Source organism: Desmodus rotundus, chromosome 2 (assembly GCF_022682495.2).
Source record: "Desmodus rotundus isolate HL8 chromosome 2, HLdesRot8A.1, whole genome shotgun sequence".
Classification (NCBI taxonomy): Eukaryota; Metazoa; Chordata; class Mammalia; order Chiroptera; family Phyllostomidae; genus Desmodus; species Desmodus rotundus.
The window spans coordinates 44,753,245-44,774,485 of record NC_071388.1 but is presented as its reverse complement, the minus strand read 5'-3'; the positions used below and the strand labels follow the sequence as shown (position 1 = coordinate 44,774,485).

The following is a 21,241-nucleotide window of genomic DNA, read 5'->3' as shown; positions in this document are numbered from 1 at the left end:
TTTCAGCTTAGAACGTTCTTTATTAAGGAAGGTCCTTCTGACATTTTTATTAACAAGCAGATATGAGCTTGGCAAGAGCACCTGTCAAAATCACAGTTCTCGTTTTTGTGAGGTCAAATAAGTCAGAGAACAGTGGTAGTGGCTTAGCATCAAAACAATGACAATCGAGTGGCCAGCTTTATGCCTTTTATCAAATATAACTGTCACCCCCTCTGCTTCTGTTTTCTGAAGAATGAAGAGAAATTGCGATTCAAGGCTTGATATTAATCTAGACCACATGTACCACTTGCTTTGATAGCAGACAAGGCCCCTACGCCAGACTTGGACAAAATGGTGGCTATGTTCTTTCTGCCAATCCTTCTCATCTCTGACCTTCACCTAGATCTTGAAGTGTCTGATTCTCCCAGGGCAAGGGCGGACCAGTGGCCTGGTAGCAGCAGCAACGTCAGGCTGCACCACCGTGTGTACTTTCCCCACTTGGAATGCTTCTCCTGAGGCTGACTCCACTGAGGCCACCCCCGTAAATGTGTGGCGAAGGTCATAGTGTGCCCGGTTCACTGGTGCAGGTGGCGGGGGAACTGCCACCACCAGGGGTCCCACCACCATGGCAGCTGCTGGCAGGTTAGCTGGAAGAGTTGCAGGCACAGCTGAGGCCACCCCAGGGGTGAGTGTATAGGTGTCTGGCTGAGGCTGTGGTAACTTAGGCTGGAGAGAGAACCATTTCCTTGGGTTAGCAAGCTATCTTTCTCCTCCCAGACAAAGCCACCCATGCATCTGGGTGGAGCCCCACCAAATTCTCCCACAATAATAATTTCTATTTGCAAGGAATCTGGCAAAAACAATAAAAAGGACTACCTAGGAGCAAAGGATTGTCATCAGAGCTGAGGGGAGGGTAACTGGCTTATGGTAGCCCCTTCTCACCAATTGTCTTAGGGACTGTGGACTCACACATGTCCCACGAGCAACAGCACCCCACTTGATGTTTAACCTTCACCACAGTGTCACCCACTTTGTCATCTACACCTGCAGCCACTGGGAGCTGTAGGCCAGATCTGGCCATCTGGTCTCTGCAGCACAGAAAACCATTCCCACTCCCTGCAAATAAAAAGGTGGCCTTTTCAACTACTTACTAGGATGGTTCTGCCCTGCAGGCACCAGCTCACAGAAAGGGAAGGAATGGCTGAAATACCCTTCCATTTGTTGATGGTTCCACACAACCCAGTGCTATTTATCACTATGGGGCTCAGAGGGACAGGGCGGAGAATGCCCTGTGATTACGAACAAACTGTATACATGTCAAAGGGTCTTTGGTTTCTGAAGATGAGGGCAAGTGTATCCCTGATGCCATTACCTCTGTTTGGAACACTGTACAGGTCACATCAACAGCATCCCCAGTAGCTTTCTCATTGAGGGTTGCCTTGCAGAAGCCATATTGCTGCTGCAGAAAGACAGGAATTAGTTGAACTGGTTCAATAAGCGGACTTCTCCCCCCAGTTCCACCAATACTCCAACACATCAGAGGGAAAAAACTTGAATTCTTAATTCCTTTTTTCAAATGATTTTTCTAAAATTTATAGTGTCTGCTTACAGAAGATATATAAAATATAATTCTTTATAGAATGTGGACAGTACAGAAATGCTTTGAGAGTGGAAAAAATCATGCATAATCCTCCAAATGGTGGCACCTCAGGAGAGCTTCCATTAACAACCATGTCTTTCTTTCTTATTTTAAAACACTGTTAAGTATCATTTAAAAATTGAAATCATTGTGACTGTACCATTTTGTATTCTGTGTTTTTCCCTTACTATAATATGAGAGCACTTTCTTACATTATTCATTATTCCTTGAAAACATGATTTCTAGTGTCTGTATAATTTTCTGTTCACTGATGTGCCATATTTTATTCAATGACTCTCCCCTGTTAGACATTCAGATCTTTTGGGGGTCATTTTGTATCTGTGATAAATCATCTTTATAGATATCTTTTAAATTAGGAAACTATTTTATTTTTTCTTTTTATTTATTTATTTTTTTAATTTTACTTTTCAATTACATTCAATACTTTTTTTAGATTTTATTTATTTATTCTTAGAAAGAGTGGAAGGGAGAGGGAAAGAGAGGGAGAGAAACATTGATGTGTGAGAGGAACATCGATTGGTTGCCTCTCTTACACACCCTGACTGGGGACCGAACCTGCAGCTCCAGCATGTGCCCTGACTGGGAATCAAACTGGTGACCTTTAATTTTGTGGGACAATGCCCAATCAACTAATCTACACCAATCAGGGCCAATTACCTTCAGTATTATTTTGCATTAGTTTCATGTGTGTATATATAAATTTCTGTCCAATGTCTCTGATGATCTCTTTAGGCTAAATTCTAGAAGTGGGCATTATTGGCTCAAAGGCTTGAAATATTTCATATCAGAGGTATATCTAGAAAATCTGGACTTCACAGTCCCAGCAACAGGGCATGACTTAGCTTAGTTAGGAACAGTCTGTTTTTCCCAACTCCAGGGGACTCCAGCAGGTGAGATGATTCAGGGACAGCTCTTAAAGGGAGAAGGTAACATCCTAGAAGAAGCCCTGGCATGATACAGCCCCACAGGGAGTGGGTATTTTTCACAGTGATCTCCTTTCCACAGCCCCAAGATACTAGCTTGCTCTGAGAATGCTCTGTTCTATGACCAGCTTTGCCTTCCCAGGACCTGGTCCACTCACCTTTTCTGCCAGCAAGTTACACTTGGCTGGGTCTGTGACCTCTTTAGCAACACAGTCAGTGGCAGCCACTGCAAACTCCACGTAGGTTGAAGGTGGAAGAGGCTGATGAGAATAAATGAAAATGCTCATGAGGCAACATGACAGCATGAAAAAGGCAGGGAAGGAGAGGCTGGAAAGAAGTAGCCAGGGCCATGGCACTGCACACTGCAGGGAGCACCACAGTGAGCGGCCAGAAATCACATCCCCAATGGATTGCATGGGGTGGTTACTGCAGCCTCATGTTCTGAAGTGCTTGTACACAAAGGTCAGGGGTGGGTCTCCCCTAAAGAAGGTGCAGGTATCCACGGTCCATCATTCAGGGCAGAGTGAATTTTCAAATAGGAAGCAGGAGCCCAGAAACCAACCTTACACTAATCTGAGTGAAAACCCAGCTTCCCCCACCCCAACCTTGTCTCGTGGGGCTGCACTTTGAGACCCAAGGTTACTCCAAGGGGCAGAAAAGTAGAGATTAATTAATACCTCTCCCACAAATTGTATCAAGTAGGATCAAATGAAAAATAGAAATGAGAATACGGAAGATATTTATGCTTTTCTTTTCTGTAGTTCTTAAGAAGCATTTGGGCATTTAAAATAATCAAATGTCTGTCATTTGGTATAGTGTGGGGGTGGGCATGCTCTGAGAAGCACATGTTCCGGTTAATAGAATTACCACCTATACAGTGCATTTCCAAGTGTGCCATAGCTGGTATCCAGAATACCATTTTTCTTAAATATTAGAATTCTGTTGCATTCAAATATGCTAAACTATCCATAATACAATTAGATTTTTTTTCAGTGATTCAAAAGGCATTTTGGGATCCTGCCATTATATGCCTGTGTGAGTAGACTCACACCTTTATAAGTATCAGTTATGCGAGTGCTGTCGATGGTCAGTGGTGATGGCTGCTAAGGATGTGGAGACCCATGAATTTCCAGTGAGTCCTTCTGGGTAATATGGGAACTCCTACCCACTGAACAGCGAGCCCTGGCATTAACTAGAACTGAGGAATTGGGGACAGGCAGCGACTGGCTGTTTATGGTAGAGTGGCTCAGCATGGAGGAGGCACTGAGGGTTCTTTGGGTCCACATGACACTCAGGGCCCTCATATCCTCCACAACTCTTTTCCCTTTTTTTCCCATCACCCTCCTTGCCTTCCCATTGCTACCTCTGCACCTGCTCTCTCCCTCACTGCTCCTTCATCACGTGCCTTCCCCAAGGGCCACCAAACTGCCCAATTTGTCAAAAGGTCTCAGTCTTACCACAAGTTGAGCCCGGGAAACTTCCACAAGCTGAAAGTAGGAGCCATTATTATCAGCGTTGAAAGCTGTCAGCGCAGCCTCTACAGTGCGCACCACCCTGGTGGCGTTAATTGGAGCCAGCAGGGGACAGTCTGGGCACACTTTAAGCACGTCCTCTGCGGAGTCTATGCGCAGAAAGAAGAAATGAATAGGCTGTAATTCTCTGCGGCGTTCACCCCAACTCTACTTATTTAGAAAGGGCTAAGACGTGATCCAAATGGCTTCAGGCGTTTTCTCTGCTTCAGGTGGCTCCTGTCATGCCGGCATTCCTGCAGGAGTCCCTCTCTCTCAACAAGGGCAATTTTCACCTCCAATGAGAACAGCTTCCTAAAACAGTTTGAAAATCCCAGAACCCATAGTTTTTGGATCCACTAGTCTGCTGATGGACACTTAGGTTGCTTCCAGTACTTGGCTATTGTAAATTGTGCTGCTATGAACATTGGGGTGCACAGGTTCTTTTGGATTGCTGTGTAGAATTCCATTGTGTAAATATACCAAAAACTATGGTATATTTACACAATGGAATTCTACGCAGCAGAGAGAAAGAAGGAGCTTATACCCTTTGCAACAGCATGGATGGAACTGGAGAGCATTATGTTAAGTGAAATAAGCCAGACTGTGAGGGACAAATACCATATGATCTCACCTTTAACTGGAACATAATAAATAGAAAAAAAAAGGGAAACAAAATATAACCAGAGACATTGAAGTTAAGAACAATCTAACAATGGATAGGGGGGAGTGGGGAGGGGACAGTGAGGAGAGGGGATTACAGAAACTACTATAAAGGACACATGGACAAAATCAAGGGGGAGGGTGGAGGTGGGGGAGGGAGGGGGATGTGGATGGGGTGGGGTGGAGGGATGGGGAGAAAAGGCACACAACTGTAATTGAATAACAATAAAAAAATTTTTAAAAATCAAAAAAATAATAAAATAAAATAAAATAAAATCCCAGAATCCAGGAAATTTGCCTTCTTCTTTTCCTCAGCATCAAAGGGTCTAGAACTACTTATGTAGATAACAATGTAGGTTCCTGCCTCACTCTCTCCACAAGGTCAAACAAAATAAGAAGAATCATCTCTACCTGGACTGGAATCACATTTTGCAAACGACACGAAAAACTGGCCGTCCTGTTTCAGCACACGGAAATCACAATCTCCTTCCACAGCCTAGAGAAATAAACCTACAGTGAGGGCCCTGGAGGAGGGCTGACCATTCACTTCTCACCCCCAGGGAGGGGTGGGTCCCTCACGCATGGTTGTCAAAGGTGAGCCTCACTAAATCACCTTCACTGAATGATATTGGCCCATTACACTCTGGTTGTGGGAGGGCTACAATAAGAAAGTTGAACTGTTGCAAAAGATCAGCCCTAGGGAAGGAGGCTTCAAATGGCAGTTTTAGAAACTGCACACTGGCTGGTCATGAGGGCCAGCTGGGCAGCTGGATAAATGGGCCTGCTCTCTGCAGAACCATGATGGAAATGGCTGCATCACCCCCACCCCCCACAGTCACCCTAAGAGTGCCACTCACATGCTCTGTCAGCTGCCTCACAGAGCAATTGACCACAGGGGTGGGGTCCAGTACGTGGCAGGTGGTTTCCAGCGTGTCTATTTCAATCTCAAACACTTCTCCCATGGGCCTCTGTGGAGACATAGAGTGAAGAGGTAAGCAGCCTATTGCCCTGTTCCTGTTGATCAGGCCAAAATGTGAGCCCTCATTGAGCTTAAACCCACCCCCCGTTGGAGAGGTGAGGGAAGTCATTTCTACTGTGAGTCTGCAACTCCATCCAGCTCTGATCTGCCCTGTGGACTGGACCCCAACAGGGCCTCCTGGTCCTCACCTGCTGACTGGGCAGGTGCTTAAAGAAGGGGGCATGGGCCTGGATGGATTGATGGAACCACAGTCATCACTCTGAGCTCTATTTGGAGGATAAAAGGGAGTGCTGACACTGGTTTAACTTTGAAAATTTCGCCCTTCAAGCAGCTTTGAAAAAGTCAACTTTGGATTCTTCTCAGTTAAGCAGCAAAGTAAGATACTGTAGAATAATATCTTACTATTCTACTCATAATATCTACTTTATCTTCTCCATCCCTCCATCAACCTCTTTTTTTCTTCCCTCTCATCATCTACATTCCTTCCTTCCCCACTTCCTAAAGAAAAAGTCCTTGGATATGTCATTGGTTTTGTAAATGTTTGATGCAGTGTTGCTGCCCTCTACTGCCCCCTGCTGGTAGTGAGGGGAAAGAAGCGCACCTCTCTGTCAAAGGAAGCTGTGTTCTAAGTCCCTAGCATAGGCCAGTAGTTGTGGGGGAGGCAATGATAGGGGAGCTTATAAAACTCCTTGGAATTGTTCTTGCTGGTTCACCCATTTCTGTATCCTTTCTTCAAAGCCTGGAAAATCAAGAAGGTATAGGTATACCTTTTTTTTTTATTTCACCCTTGCCTCTCATATCTGTTCTGCCTTATTCACTAGTACCCGAAGCCTCGGAATCTCCTCTCCTGGAGAAAGCTGTTTTATGATGTGCAGATGTGCCCAAGTTAACTTCCTGAAAACACTCAGAGCTGCAGGGAATAGGAGCTGCACACCCCTGCATTTCTCAGGGAAAGTAACTCTCAAGCTCTGCCTTTAGTGAAAACCACGTCTGTTCATTACCTTTTCCTCATATATGCACATTGTGTGTTATTCCCCCTGAATCCGTGTTTTCTCTGGACTTCAGTATGGCTGCAGAGCTCCTCCAATCCATCTGGGACAATCCTGATTTTAGAAATTTTATCCCATTAGGAGATCATATGTTAGTCAATCTGGACATCCTGATGATGTGTGTCTTATTTTCCTCTCTAGATTGTAAACCTCTTGTGGGCACTACGTCATTTCTCACTTTTGTATTGGGTTGAGCCATTAAAATGCCACTATTTGACTGCTTTTAATGTACAAAAATGGCAATTTCATGTGGTTCAACCTAATATAGCATCTGACATTGGTTCTTGCCCAAGGAGGATTATAATCAACATTTGCTGAAAGAATTATTCCTCATCAGATATACAATCTAATTTCAAAATAGTCAGTAGACTGATGCCTTTTCCCCACCTCTCCAGATGTCACAGCTGATCTCCTAGGCATGATTTTTAGCTTGATCTTTATTGTCACTGACTGCATTGGTTTCTTGTTCAGCATTGTGAGGAAGTAAATCTTACTGATGCCAAGATTTCTCTCTGGGCTGTGGGATCTGGGAGGCAGCTTGTATAGAGGAAGGAACGAAGGTTTGGAATCACATCCCAGACCAATGCTTACTAATTATATGACCTTGGGGATGGGGGACAAACAAACCGCAATTTGTCAGATCCTTGGTCTCCTCTTCTGTAAGGCACAGGACTGGGGGATGGGAGGAGTTAAGAGATAATACATGTGAAAGGGTCTGGAATGTAGTAGGTGAATTGTCAAATGCTATTTTCATTCACTTTCAGTCTTCATCCAGAGACACAAAAGCAAAGAAAGATAAGTGATTTCCAATCAGTCGTAATTAGGCAACTAGAATCCAGTCTCTTGCACCCAGGTTTTTCTAGCAAGCCACACCTTCTTCCTTTGATCCTCAAAATATCCTTTTCTTCTCCTACAAATCTCCCCCGCCCCCAACACTTTCCTTGCGACTCCCGAGTACAGATCAGGTCGTTTCCTCTCTTGCCCTCCACTTGCTCCCTCCCTCTCTCCTGGGAAGAAGTCAGAGTTTATTCCTCTGCAGTTTCTTCTGTGCTGACAGATGTGATCTTTTGAGACACCCACTTAAGCTCCACAAACAGGTTCTTTCAGCTCATAGCAGCAGGTTCACTTACCCGAGGCCACACTTTCACTTTGTCAATCTGGTTCAAGGTGTGCTTGTAGCCTCGATTACGGTTCTTATTGATGTAGTCCACGGCCTCCATGGCTACTTGCTCTGTTTCTGGGTCATCACAATCCAGTTCTCTATAGGCCAAACCTAGGCCAGGTGGGACAGCGTGGCAGCCCCAGAGCTGAGCAAGGCAGAGGACCAGCACGAGGAACTTCATGGCTGCTCCAGAGAGGCCCTGGAAGGTGGGCAGGTGCTGGAAGCTTCAGAAGTAATCAGGTGCTCTGCTGGGAAAGGTAGACCAATGGAGAGGCCAAGGGCTTTATTTATCTGCTGAAGCCTCCCAGAGGAATTGCATAAGGGCGTGGGATGATTTCTGTTGTGGTTCCAAGAGAACTCCTGCAAACATGAGCCCTGGAAAAGCAAACAGGTTAGGACATTGCTGGCCCCCAAGAAATCTGCCAGATCAATGCTTCTGAGAATGAGGTGGGGGAGATGCTCTAAAGTTGGCTTGGAACATGGTCCCAGCAGCAGTGAGAGGAGGCTGAGGGAGTGATGAGGTGTGCATCGAGGTGAGGTGGGCTGTTGAGTGCTGCGGTTTGGCAGCAGAGCACGAGCCTTCTGTTGTGATCTGAGCACACCATGGGGTCTTTGAGGGTAAAAAGGGGTGTGTGTAGAAATTTGATAAAATCATGTAATATTGGGGAGCGTTATCTCCTCCAAGAGGGGTTCTAGAGGGAGGGCAAGGCCCACAGATGTAGCAAAGTTACAGGTGATCTAGAGTGAGAAGGGAGGGCTAAGATCTTAGGTAAGATTCTTGGAGGAAAGAAAGAAAGAAGAGAGATGTTTCTGCCTAAAGTGGGGAATGGGAGCGAGACAAGGGGATTCCCTCAGCAGAGCCAGGGAGGGCCGTGGCCACTAGAGCAATATGGCACTCTGTACTCCCGCATCCGCTTGGCTCCAGACCTGACTGTCAAGGCCCTGTAGGTGACAGCATAGACAGCACTGCCTGGGTCTTCTGGGTGGTTGGGTGTGATTGGCACCAATGGCCCTGTGCCACCTGCAGCTCAAGCCCCCAGCAAGTGCACAAGTGCAACACAAGGGCTAGCAAGGGGGGCTGGGATAACAGCCATTCACTTGACAAAGCTCTGAGTTCGAGTTCCCTACTGCAGTGGAGACACCACAGGGGCAGCAGAGAACACAAATGCCTCCTAAATGCCCTCTGAAGACTTAGCAGAGTTAAAGTCTTTTTGGCCAGAGCACAGGGCCACACTGTTAGTTCCAGGCATTGCTTTAAAGTGGCCCTTGACAATCCGAGGTGTAACTTCCAAGGAGAGTGGCCAGGATAGCAAGAGGCTTGGAAAATATTGTGTGAGGACCTGGCTTGGTTTAACCTGGAGCAAAGAAGCCCTACATGGAGACCAACATGTTCTTCAAACATTTAGAGGTCGTCATTGTGTGGGGGTGGATTTGTTCTGTTGTTTGCTATTGCTTCAGAGAATGAAACTTGGTTTTAAAAAAAGAGGGGGCCTTCCAGAGGGGAGCTTACTAATATCGATTTGCTGGGGGAGGGGAGGAGGTGGGGGAGTGTGATGGGGCACAGGAAGTAGCTAGAAGGGCAAGTTCCACATTTCCCCCCAGCTGCTCCTACACTAACACAGAACCCTAATGGCAGAAGCTGTGGTCAGGATTCCAGGTTCTCTTTGACCGGGGGTCCTGGCTGTTAGAGACACAAAACAAGCTCTGGTCCTCTAGGAAGATGACCCTCAGAACCAGGGGTGACTTTCCATCAGCCTTATGCCCCATTTTCTGCAGGGTCTTGACTCATGAGCAACTTTTTGTGGAAGCTATGCTTTTCTTTCTTTTGTCTTTTTTTGTATTGTTTTGTTGTTGTTTGTTTTTGCTTTTTAAAAATTAAATGTTTTAAATATAAAATATAGCCATTAATAATTCAATCTGAAAATCACAAAAACTATGTTCAGGGAGTGAATATTTCATGTGTTACAAGCTCAGCTGTATAAACTATAACTTTATTTTCCACAACACATTTGAATTTCTGACTCTAAGCGCTCTTTTGTGAACATTTAACTGCTTCCAGGTAAGCTGTTCTCACAGCCACTTGGGTTGAAACCAAGTCCAACCAAGGACTGTTTGCCCCTTACGCTTCTTCTCTCCTCTGGGGTTAAGAGCAAACCTGAGTGGGGAGAGTGGCGACTTATACAAATACCACTTCAGTCAAGGGCAGAAAAGGGTTCTCCTTTGCCTAGTCAGGCTGCAAGGGCCTGTGCTGGCATCATCTGTCTCAATTGTCCTTAGTCATATCCACCTGGCGTGTCCACTCACAAGCCAGGTCCTGCTTGTCCCATCTAACCCATAGACAAAAAGTCCTCCTACATCCTGGATCAGGGGTCCCCTAATCTCAGCTGTGACCCTTGCTAGACTACAGGCCTCTCTCAGCTAGGTGCTACCCCATCCTTAAACTTGGGAAAATTTAGCTGCTGTGCCCACCCATGGTGTGGGGGACTTCATGAAGCTGCCTTCAAGCCCATCTGCCCAGATAGCCCTGCAGCCATGGCCCACCACCGCTCTGTGCTACCCACTACTCAGGGGGCTTCTCCATGTGATGTGATGTTTCCCTGTGCTACTCGTACACCCACTCTCCTCCTGCCCCCATCCCCACGGTGAGTTCTGAGTTCTCTCTACTCTGGGTTTCCATACTCTTCTTGGGGTGGTTCTGTTCCCACCTCAACCTGAGGGTGGGGGGGGGAAGAAAAGTTCTGTTTGATCATCCTTTCTGACCATTTCTGTCTGTTACTTGGAGCATGTCTTTTGGTATCTTTATTCTTGGATCTTCCATGGGTGGTAATTTCTAAAGCACTAAGTATTGTCCAGTTTTGCTGGTGCTAGGAAAGCAAAAAAGCAATTAATAACTGACCTATTATCCTATCACCTATAAACAGAAAAACAAACTCATCTGCAGTCTCATCACCCAGAAACAGACATTTTAGTACATTTCCATTTTGTATTTTTTCCTCTCAAGGGATTATTTTAATGTAATTTAAATCATACTGTATAGACAACTTTGTATTCTCCTTTTTTTCATATTATAACTGGAATATTCCACCCATGTTATTAAACTTGAAAAACATGCTTATAATGACTGTCTGTGATTCTATGCACATATTGTTTATTTAACCTTTCTCTTATTGTTGGACATGTAGTTTGTTCTCAAGTGATCACTGTCATAATCAAAAGTTTGAATGAAATTTATTTAGGAATCTTTGGTGCTCTAGTTATTTTTTCAGGATAGATTCTTATTAGTGAAATTATTGATTCAAATGATTTGTATATTTTTATTTTTAATGGTTTATTTTTATTGTCTTTTTCCATAACCATTTATAATTCTTATACCCTCTTCCACCCCCACTCCCCACCTTCCTCCCCTAAATCACCACACTGTTGTCTGTGTCCATGAGTTCTTTTTCTTTTTTGCTCAATCCTTCATCATCCCCCACCCAGAGCTGTCAGCCTGCTCTCTATCTATGAGTCTGTCTCTATTTTGCTTGTTAGTTTAACTTGTTTATTATATTCTACATATGAGTGAAATCATATGGTATTTGTCCTTCCCTGACTGGCTTATTTCATTTAGCATAATGGTCTCCAGGTCCATGCATACTATAAAATTTTCTTCTTCTTTATTGATTTGGGTATTTTTTAAGCTCTTAATTTCTCTGGCCAAACTGCCTACTGGAAAGGCTGTGCCAATTTATACCCCCCACCCCGTCGGACTGGTGTGCTGTGTCAGCTCAGCTGTTTCCCATTCTCCTCTGCTGCTGCTTCCATGCTGACTTTCATGGGAACTTAGATATGGAGAAAGCCTCAGAACTCTTTTAAATGTAATTTATTAATATCTTTGGTTTTATCTCAAATATTCCATATGTCTAATTCTTTTAAACTAAAATAACTTTCATACCAAGCTGAATAAAATGGTCCCTCATTTAAGTTGTTTCAGTTACTCACAAAGAAATGTTACCATTTACTTACTGATGATGAAGAAGAAAATAAATGATATGATGGTGTGTTTTCCTAAAGAGCTGTAGCAAAGAGTGCCAAAGGGAGGTTGCAGGTATTTCACTGTGCCTGATGCCACCAATTACCAACTTGGAAAGATTTTCACCTGCCGAATGCCAAGTGCACATGCTCATGAGTGCTCTCGGGTCACTTCCATCTCCCCGGCTCCAGCTTCTTTGCATGCCAGTAGGAGATAGGCATTTACTTCTCCTTTTCATCATTTGTCTCATTATTTTAATTACTTATCCGTGCAATTTTCTAAGAGACCCACATGACTGTATTAGAACATTAATACTCTTTCCATTCACACTAAATGTATCTGATAGGGTATGGAGGATATCAGGGGCTTGTTAGAGCAGGTAGAGGAGAGCAGGCCCAAAGGCCTAAGGAGCAGAAGAGGACCAACCACCTCCAGGAGATGTCAGCAGGGCGCTAGGAGGCGCTTGCTGGGTGGAATCCCCATGCATGCGGCTGATGGTGGAGATCTCGAGATGGCAGCTGTGGTTGGCACCAGGTCTCTGGATTTGTCAGTAGAGCTCCCCACTAGGACAGCAATGCAGTCAAACTGTTCCAAGGCAGCATTCAGGTTGTATGGCTGCCAGTCAGGAGGCAAGACAAGGATCACGGGAAAGCTCAGGGTCAGAGTTGCTGAGGTTGTTTCTGTAGGGGCAGTGCCAACTACAGACGGGTCTCTCAGGGGAAGGACAGAACTAGAAAAGGGTGAAATATCATGCCAGGCAGCAAGAGCCAAAGTGAGAGCCTCTCACAAAACAGGACACGGGCAAAGGCATGTGAGCAAAAACCAGAGGAACGATTGGTTTTCGCAGGGAGGAAGTGGCAGTGGTTGGTGTTTAAATCATTGGGCCAGACTCCTGGCTCTGCCCTTTCTGGTACTTAAAGGGCCTAGGCCCTGAGTGACCAAGGATTAATTTCGGATAAGTGTGATGTTTCTTCATTCATATGGACATTTATTAAATTCCTACTATCTGTGATGTTAGGGGCCTCCATGCAGAGTGATGAGAAGACAGCATCTTGCCTCAGGAGCTCATCTTAACCTATTTGATCCAGCGACATTTGATTAGCCAAGAACTGTAAGTTATACACAATTATAATATTTGTCCTGTGGAGACAGACTGGAATTTATTTCTCCAGTGTAAAGCATCGCTTAATGGAATGCAAGTTACCCTTGTGCAAGGACGCGTCAGATTTGTTACGAATGTGTCTTAGCATCAGTTGCCCTGGACATGATTTGGAAGAGCCCTTTGGACTTAGTGCCAATGCGCCGAAGTTGGAAGACGTGAGCCTGAGCATATCGTGGTAAAAAATTATTAAACCACAGTGACCAGAGGTGATTCCTTTCTTTGGGTGGAGAAAGGGCCCTTCAGGCTCTCCCAAGCCTGCCCTCATGGCCATTCAGACTTGGCTCTCAAAATCCAAACCCTGAAGAGAACCACATTTGAGGGGATAAATGGGAAAAAGTAGGGCCTGGACTAGGGTGGGGCAAGGGAGAGGGTGAAGGTGCAAAATTTAAGGAGGTGCTCATTCACAGGGTTGCACCTCCTTAAACGTTGCATCTTTGGTCTCTTCCTTGCTGCACCCTAGTTCCAGCCCTGGGGAAGAGGCATAATCTAAACCCAGAATAAAAGAAGTTTATATTTCATCAAATCTTCCTACTCTTTCAAGGAAAGTTCTTTTACCATTTGAGCTGGTGACTCTATGTGTGAAATTGGCCTCAAGAACACAGTGTTCCTTGCAGTAGGCTTTTCATCATCACATAAGGAACTATGGGGAACTTCCCATTTTCTTTTGTTTGGAAGGCTTCCAACTGTATACTGTTTAGTGTAGCTTTGACACCCACTTAAACATCTGTCTCTCAAGAGAGAGCATCATTTTAGGGTTAAAGGAAGCACAGGGAGACTTGGGCTTTCTGAGGCTGGAATGGCTCCTCCTCAGGAAAACAGCGTCATCATAGCTAATGTTGATTCCTTATTCTGTCATTGCACTCTGACCCCCATAATTCCACGGGAGCTGCATTCTTCTCATCTTCTGTTTTTTATAGAAGAAGCAGAGGCTCAGAAAGGTTTGGGACTTGACCACAGCACACAGTGGTGGAGCCTGGATTTAGCCCAATCTCTTTTTCTATGTTAACCCCACATGAAAAGAATATAGGGCCCAAAGAAAGTTGAGGAGTCTGGCTGCTGGACACTGCCTAAAAGTGAGTGAATTGTTATTCTTAACAGTAGGAGAAATGGCTGTATACTGTATTTGAAGAAAAGTAAAAAAAAAAAAAAATTTAATGGACTGAGTTTGGTTAACAACTAAAAGAATTTTTAAAAGTTGTTTATCCACATAATTGTAGTCAGTAGATAGTAGATGGAGATCAATATTGCAGAAGAGACTTTTACCTGTTGACTTTAGTGAGGGCTCAGCTGGTGTTGAAATGATTTCTACTTCAGGTTTAGAAAGTAAATAAAAAGTAAATGATTACATTATTTCTGGTTAATGTTTTCCAGAGGAATGCTAGTCAATGCAGAGAATCATATCCATCTCTCCTGCTGGTTTCTGTCATTTACTTCCAATGTCTTCAAAACCAGGTTAGTGGCACTCTTCAGACAAGAAGGAAGATGAGAGGTAAAATCATCTTCTAAAGAGCCCCTGGGCAGCTCTCTGGGGCCCTTGGACACAGAGATGTTCAGAAGAGCTGTGTCCTTACCATCCAAGGTTGTGTGGTTACAATGAGGCCAGTGGAGTTAAGTAACCCATTGCACCTTAGTAAATTTGGGCACTTCTTTATCCATCATGTACGTTGCTGGAGCTGCAGGGGGTCCTCTCAACAGTGAGTCCATATTGTAGACTCGGTGGCTCCACTTGCTGAATTGTATTCACCGCCTTGGCAGCCCATTCTATTGTTGAATCACTCTAGTAACTAGGGAGTCACTAAGTTCCTCCATGTTGAGTCAACACGTCCCTATTTTGTAACATTCCCAATGGATCCCAAGTCTCCTTTAGGGACTACACAGGTGCACTTAACTTCCTGCTCTGTATGTTAGGCTTTAGGTATTTAGAGACATTCATGTTATATCCTGCTAACCTCCTCCAACCTCCATCATCTCTGTTACTTCTCAGGTGACTTAGTTTTGAGACTACCTTTTCATCTTATTAACATAGACCAGAGTGGCACCAGTGGTTAAAAAATAGGATGAATTATCTTGTGATTGGGAATCAAATGAATTGCATAGCTATCCAAGTGGGTGTGCACTTGTGTGTGAACAGGTGTGAACAAGTAATGGACAATTCAACAATTACTCAGAAAGGAGGTAGGCCATTTTCTACTTGTAGGACAGAAGGATTTCTCCTACTTTCCAGGGATTTATCTGAACTTTTAAAAGTATTAAGAATGAAACCAACCAACAGAAAAGCCATTCTTCTCCATAGACGGCCTTGATTAGACTTCTTGAATGTTGAAATGGAACATATATGAGCTAGTAGAAGACCTATAAGAGGAGACCAAGTCTTCACTCATCTTGAATTCAGCAAAGTTCTCAGCTGGTAGCATTTCTTCACTACTAATGGTCTGATCTCTAGAAAACACTTAGGGATGTAGAAAGTCTTTGCTTCTGGTGTTCTTGTTAGGACATTAGAAGGTGACAAGTTGAAATTGTGAGGGTGCTGAGCATAGGGCCAGGGCAGGGAATGTGGGCAACTTTCTTTCTGCACTGGGATTGTGCAGCAGGCAGCCAAATCATTCATAATGGCAGTCACATCATGTGTTAAGCAATACTTGAACCTCTAGGACTGATATTCTAATGGAGACTGAGGCAGTGGGAGAATACAGCAGGAAGCTAAGGGTAAGTGAGACAGAGAGGGGCTAGATGGGTAGGGGCCAAGGGCTTGGGAGCAGCATAGCTTGTTTAGGAATCTCACATTAAGAGTCAAGACAGACCATGATGCTACTAGTTACTAGCTATGTGGCCTAACTAGAGATTTAATCTTGTTGAGCCTTAGTTTCTTCTTCTGTTAAATATGGGCAGTAAAACCTGGCTAGTAGAGATGTGCTGAGGATTTAAAGAGATTACACTTGCTATGCTCAGCATAGGACCTGGCACACAGTGAGCTATCAGTAAATAAGAGTTCTTAATGCCCCCAATAATGCTTAGTACTGAAAGCACAAAGAGGTGCCATAGTGAATACAATGTGACGCAGACGTGGTCTTTGCCTTCGACTAGCCTGTTTAGGCAATAAACCCCAGTAGCTAAGAGTGAAGGGCTCCTTAACTTTGTCATCTTTGTCAAGTTATTTAACCTCTCTGAGTTGTTGTACTCATCTGTAAATGACATGATAATAGTGGTGCATACTTCAATGCTGAGAGCATTAAATAAGATAGTAGGGTTAACATTCCTAGCATCAGGCAAGCCCCTATATAACCGCTTAGAGAGAAGAAATAGAACAGGTGGAAGAATGCGGCTTTAGTTTTGGCACCAATATGCTGGCAAAGAAGGGTTGTCCATTGGCAACTTCAGGTAACAGGAGGAAACAGAGAGGAAGGGAGATAAAGGTACTATGAAAAATAACTGATAGATTCTTCCCTGTTTCTTGTGTTAGTGGCCAACGCAAGGAAATCAATGAGGCAGGACTCAGGGATACGGAGCAGTAGGCATAGATCAGAGTGCCTGGTGTTGGGAGAGGTCAGGGAGCAGAACCCTCAGCTAAGTGGTAAGAGATGAAGAGCCAGGCATGTAGGTGCTGGAGCACGGGGGCGCTAGATGGGCTCAGGAAAACGGGCAGTTCCGGAGGTTCCCTGGGAAGGAATTAGAATGGCATTTAAATGATTGCATTTGCTCAGGGTCCTCTTGGTTCCCCCTGGAGTGTCCTGGTGTAATAATCTGGCCGGCTGAGTGGGCCTGTGTCCTGTGCTGGGGCACTTAGGAGGGCCATGTGCTTGGTATAATGCTCTACTATAGCTGTCTTGAAATTCCTAACAGTTTCTGAACAAGGAGCTCTGCATTTCCATTTTGCTTCAAGCCATGAAATCATGTAGCAGTCCCGTTAATCATCAGTGGTACATAAGAGGAACCATGTGCAATAGGCCTTCACGGGAGGAGGGGAGAATCATTCCCAGCTGAGGGTAAGTAGGGGAGAGGGAAGAAGGCCTCATGGATGAGGACACATTTTGAATTTGACCCTGAAGAATGGCAAGACTTAGGTAAAAATGAGTATGGCTGTCTGGTTGCAAGGAAAATGTTGGTAAAGTAAAGCGGTGGAGAAGTACGGACTGTGTTCAGGGAATGGGAAGAAATCCTTGTGAGTGTGGAGTCCTGTTCCTGAGAGATGCACATGGGCTCTTTCAAAGCAGTGCCCAGCTCAGATGACCCTGCCAGGGACAGTCTTCTTGTCAAGGCCTCTCACGGTCCTTTCCTCCAAGTGTGATTCTTCTAGGTGCCTGTCCAATAATTAATCAATTAAATTTAGCCATGCTATTCGTAGAACCCACAAAGCATGGCAGGGGGCAGGGAGAAGCAGATTTAATAAAGAATCAAATAGAAAATTTTAATTGGAAAGTGTGGTTATTTTGCCTTGGTCAGGTAGCTCAATTGATTAGAGCATCGTCTGGATATGCCAAGGTTGTGGGTTTAATCCCCGATCAGGGCACGTGCAAAAATCAACCAATGGATGCATAAATGAGTGGAGCAACAAATTGATGTTTCTCTCTCTCTTTCTAAAAAAAAAAATCAATAAATTTAAAATAACATTTTAAAAAGTAAAGTATGATTATTTAAATAAAAATGAAAATACTTAAACAGGTCAAATAATAGATCAAATACAGACCAAGAAAGCATTCAGTCAGGAATCCCCATAGTTTAATTTTCTCTCTCTGGATTCTTTCCGGCACGAGTTCTGGGTAGGGATTTGCACAGCAGACAAGTGGTGGAGGCAGAACGCCAATCAGGGCCCATATCCTGTCCTCCTTCTACTACCCCCCACTGCCACAGCCCCCACTGCACTCCACAGTGATGGGTTTCCCACAGCAGAAGCCTGGTGTGGTCCAGAGAACAGCACAAGCTTTGGCACTTACAAAATTACCTATAGTCATACCCTGTTGACACAGATGAGAGACAATAAAAGGAAAAGGCCATTTTTCTTTTAATCATCTCACAATCTCTATTCTCAACCTTATTATCCTAAAATTTGTTTGAGATTTATTTCTATTAACAGCATGGATCATGAATGACACACCAATATACATTTCGTTGTATTCCCACTTGATTTGCATAGGCCAGCATGCTTTGACTTCTTTTCCAATGTAAATGTCCCTCGGCTTCTTAAATTTGGAGCTCCCTCTCTCTCTCTCTCCTAAAATAAATGGGACAGTTACATAGATAGCTAGTAGGTCCTGGGTAGTCTTAGAGCCTCAGCTGCCTCCTAGGCTGTGTTCTGTGTGTCTGCAGACTGGTGGGACAGGTCCCCAGGACACCATCTGCAGGAGGGGTGGGGAGCCTCCTGGGAAAGAGCCCACTTTATTGGAAGAGAGCTGGGACAGACAGGCATACCTGGTACTGAGGCCTCCTCCCTGGTCAAAGGAACAACAAAATAGTGTCTGTCCCTCAAATTTGTCTCCTGGCCTGGCTCTGCTTTGAACTCATTATCTGAGTCCTATTGTAGAAAAAGAGCTAACAAGGGTTCTGTCAAGAAGGACCTTAGGAAGCTCAAGCATTTCTGTTTTGATGTCCATTGACAGCCTCTAACACAGAAAGGGAAAGAGACCTTCTCCCACAGTCTGTAGGGAACTCACTTTGGGCCTGGGTGCGCCATGGCCTCAGCTGGGCAGGAGAGGGCAGTGCCCAGCAGGCAGGGCGTTGCCAGGCCAAGGGCCAGCAGGACCTGGGCACAGGCAGCGGTTCCCAGGGAAGCCTGTGGTGCCACACAGAAGAGAGTGGCATTCTCACGGCCCCCGTGTCATTTGACTGCTGTTAGAAAATACAGGGTCTGGCACAAATAACACCCCTGTTTTATTACAAAATCTTTTATTGCCAAATCATAACATGTAATTCTGCAACATAACACTATCCCGCTCAAGCACTCTGCAGGACATTTTAAGTGAAATGTTCAAATTAAAACTATAAATTATTACACCCATATTATTACCCTACCAGCCACGCTCACCCAGGCCTTACTTCTGCCCGACCCTATGTGTCGACTCAATGTAAACAGTTAAGCACTGTATGCTTTTGAGAAGTGAACAGAGAATTTCACATTTAACCAAAAGAAATGTGGGAGCTCCCATTTAAGGAGGAATAGGGAATGATTACCGAGGAAAGTTTAAACCATTAAGAGACCACATGTAATCAGGATAGGGTAGCGAGAGGGAGTGGCAACATTATCTTTTTGTAAAGAATCCAAAACTAACAGTTCAAAGTTAATTTACTTTTTGATGTAATGAAATCTAAGTTCAAAGTCAGTTTGTTATTCCTAAATTCTCTGTCCATGAGCTCAAGGTTAAGTCTAGGGAAAAGGTAATGACCAGACAACCTGAGGCAAGGGGCAGGAGGGGGTACGGGGTGACCTGGAGTGGATGCCGAGGGGCTTAGGCCCTAATTCTCATCGCACTACCCTTTCCCTGGTATGAATGATTGACGTTCCCTCAGGATGACATGAGATACTCTGTGAGTGCCACTTATGACTTGTCCCCTGCTCTTCCCCCAACCCTAGTCTGGTTAGCCTGAGCCTCACTACTGAGTAGAAACCTAACCCACCTAGAAGCCTCAGTCCCGCCTGGGCTCTGCCACTCTGTGAGGGTATCACTTACCTGTGAGACCATTTATCCTGCAGTTTTCCCACTGTGGTGAAAACAGCCACAACCGCCAGGGAGGGGGCCATCTCTCTCTCTCTCTCTCTCTCTCTCTCTCTCTCTCTCTCTCACACACACACACACACACACACACACTTTCACTTACTGAGGGTGCAGAAGGTGGGAGCCAGAGAGCCTGCTACTCTGGAAATAGGGCCACAATCATAGTAGCTATCAGACCTTGTGGGGTTTTTTTGTTTTGGGTTTTTTTTTTTTTTGCCACTATCTCAATTGCCTGATTTTTTCCCCAGTAACAATAATTTGCTAAATACTTAAATGTCTGATTTAAATTTCTGAGATGAATTCATAAACCAGGAAGAAGTCATCTTTCAGAGCGAGTCTGCAGCAGCCACAAGTTACCCAGTGGCCCTGACGACATAGGGGCTGCTGTGCTGTAGCTCTTCTGCTTCAGTGGTGGCAGGGTCTAGCTCTGTGCCATACGTGGGACAGGCACACACTGACATTTCAGAGAAGGTGTATGGAGGTGGAGGGAGAAGATAATGGAGGCCATGCTCCAGGAGTGGAGGAAAGGGCTCAACTCTGGACCTGGCATGTGGTTAGAAATGGTCTTCCCGTGGACCAGAACCGTCTTCAGTGAACACTGGACCAGTAATGACCCCCTGCCCCATCCCGTAGTAGATTAGAAAGTTCCCCAGAGCTTTGTGACGGGAAGGAGTCTGAGTGTTGGGGGTCAGTGGGGAGGGTGCAGCGGAACAAGCCTGTACCCTCACCTGCACTTCCTGGGCTCCTCTGTGCAGGAGCTGAGATCCGGGCCACCTTGGTTCCCCAAAATTCATGTACATAGCAGCTCATTAATAAAGGTGCAATGAATCAATAGAGTACATTGTTTTCTTCTTCTGCTTCCATTTGAAAAAAGTGTGCAATTGCTGCTAATTGTCTTTATACCAAAATGCATCTTGTAATGTTTTCCACAATTGAGTTCTCTCTCTCTCTCCACCTGATGTAATTTTGCCCACTTCCTCCCTACAGCAGACAGTGGGCTTTTCTGAGAGTGCACAGAGACCCTGTTTGAGTCACACCGGGAGGGGCGGGCATGTGTGGCCAATCCGTAAGGGGGAGCTAAAATGACTCTAGAACAAACAGGAAACTTGGCGGCAGAAGTTGCATTTGTGATTCCTTATGTAGTCCACAGGATGTACATCAGCCTCATCCCCTTCACCATAGCGCCCTCTCATGGAAATAAAGAAACATTAAAAAAACATTCCTTGCAGGTGCTCAGCTTTCCCTCTGGAGTGTTTTTGCAATCTAGGCTGAGAAGCTCAGCTGTGATGGGGATTCGGACACGAGCCAGCTGGACGTTGCCTGCTGTCAGTAGTCACAGTGGCTGGGATTCTGAAACAGAATAGTATCACTGCTTACAGAAAGAACTAATGCTTTTTCTTATCGAAAATGAACACCCTTAATATGTTTCTTAAGAAG

The 21,241-nt window shown here is 44.8% G+C and overlaps 1 protein-coding gene across 2 annotated transcripts; it reads right to left on the bottom strand.

Annotated features, from left to right (window-relative positions):
• Positions 1–8,202, bottom strand: AHSG (alpha 2-HS glycoprotein). Of its 2 annotated transcripts, none has more exons than XM_024560852.4 (7): positions 7,892–8,202; positions 5,591–5,701; positions 5,145–5,229; positions 4,020–4,183; positions 2,721–2,822; positions 1,352–1,435; positions 1–705 (listed from the first exon to the last, which is right to left on the bottom strand). In XM_024560852.4, exons 1-7 carry the CDS (start codon positions 8,102–8,104, stop codon positions 379–381), a joined length of 1,086 nt encoding a protein of 361 aa, XP_024416620.1. In that variant the 5' UTR covers positions 8,105–8,202; the 3' UTR covers positions 1–378. The 2 variants fall into 2 exon arrangements, with proteins under 2 accessions (XP_024416620.1, XP_045055025.1); XM_045199090.3 differs by having other exon boundaries at positions 1,352–1,438; positions 7,892–8,201.
• Between the last annotated feature and the right edge of the window lie 13,039 nt (positions 8,203–21,241).

Excerpts from the sequence above, each read along its gene's own strand:
- AHSG (XM_045199090.3), bottom strand. The coding sequence starts at position 8,104 with ATGAAGTTCCTCGTGCTGGTCCTCTGCCTTGCTCAGCTCTGGGGCTGC. Across the intron at positions 2,823-4,019 it reads TTTCCCGGGCTCAACTTGTG|CCTCTTCCACCTTCAACCTA; the intron begins GTAAGACTGAGA and ends TATTCTCATCAG. Across the intron at positions 1,439-2,720 it reads GTAACTTGCTGGCAGAAAAG|CAGCAATATGGCTTCTGCAA; the intron begins GTGAGTGGACCA and ends GTCTTTCTGCAG.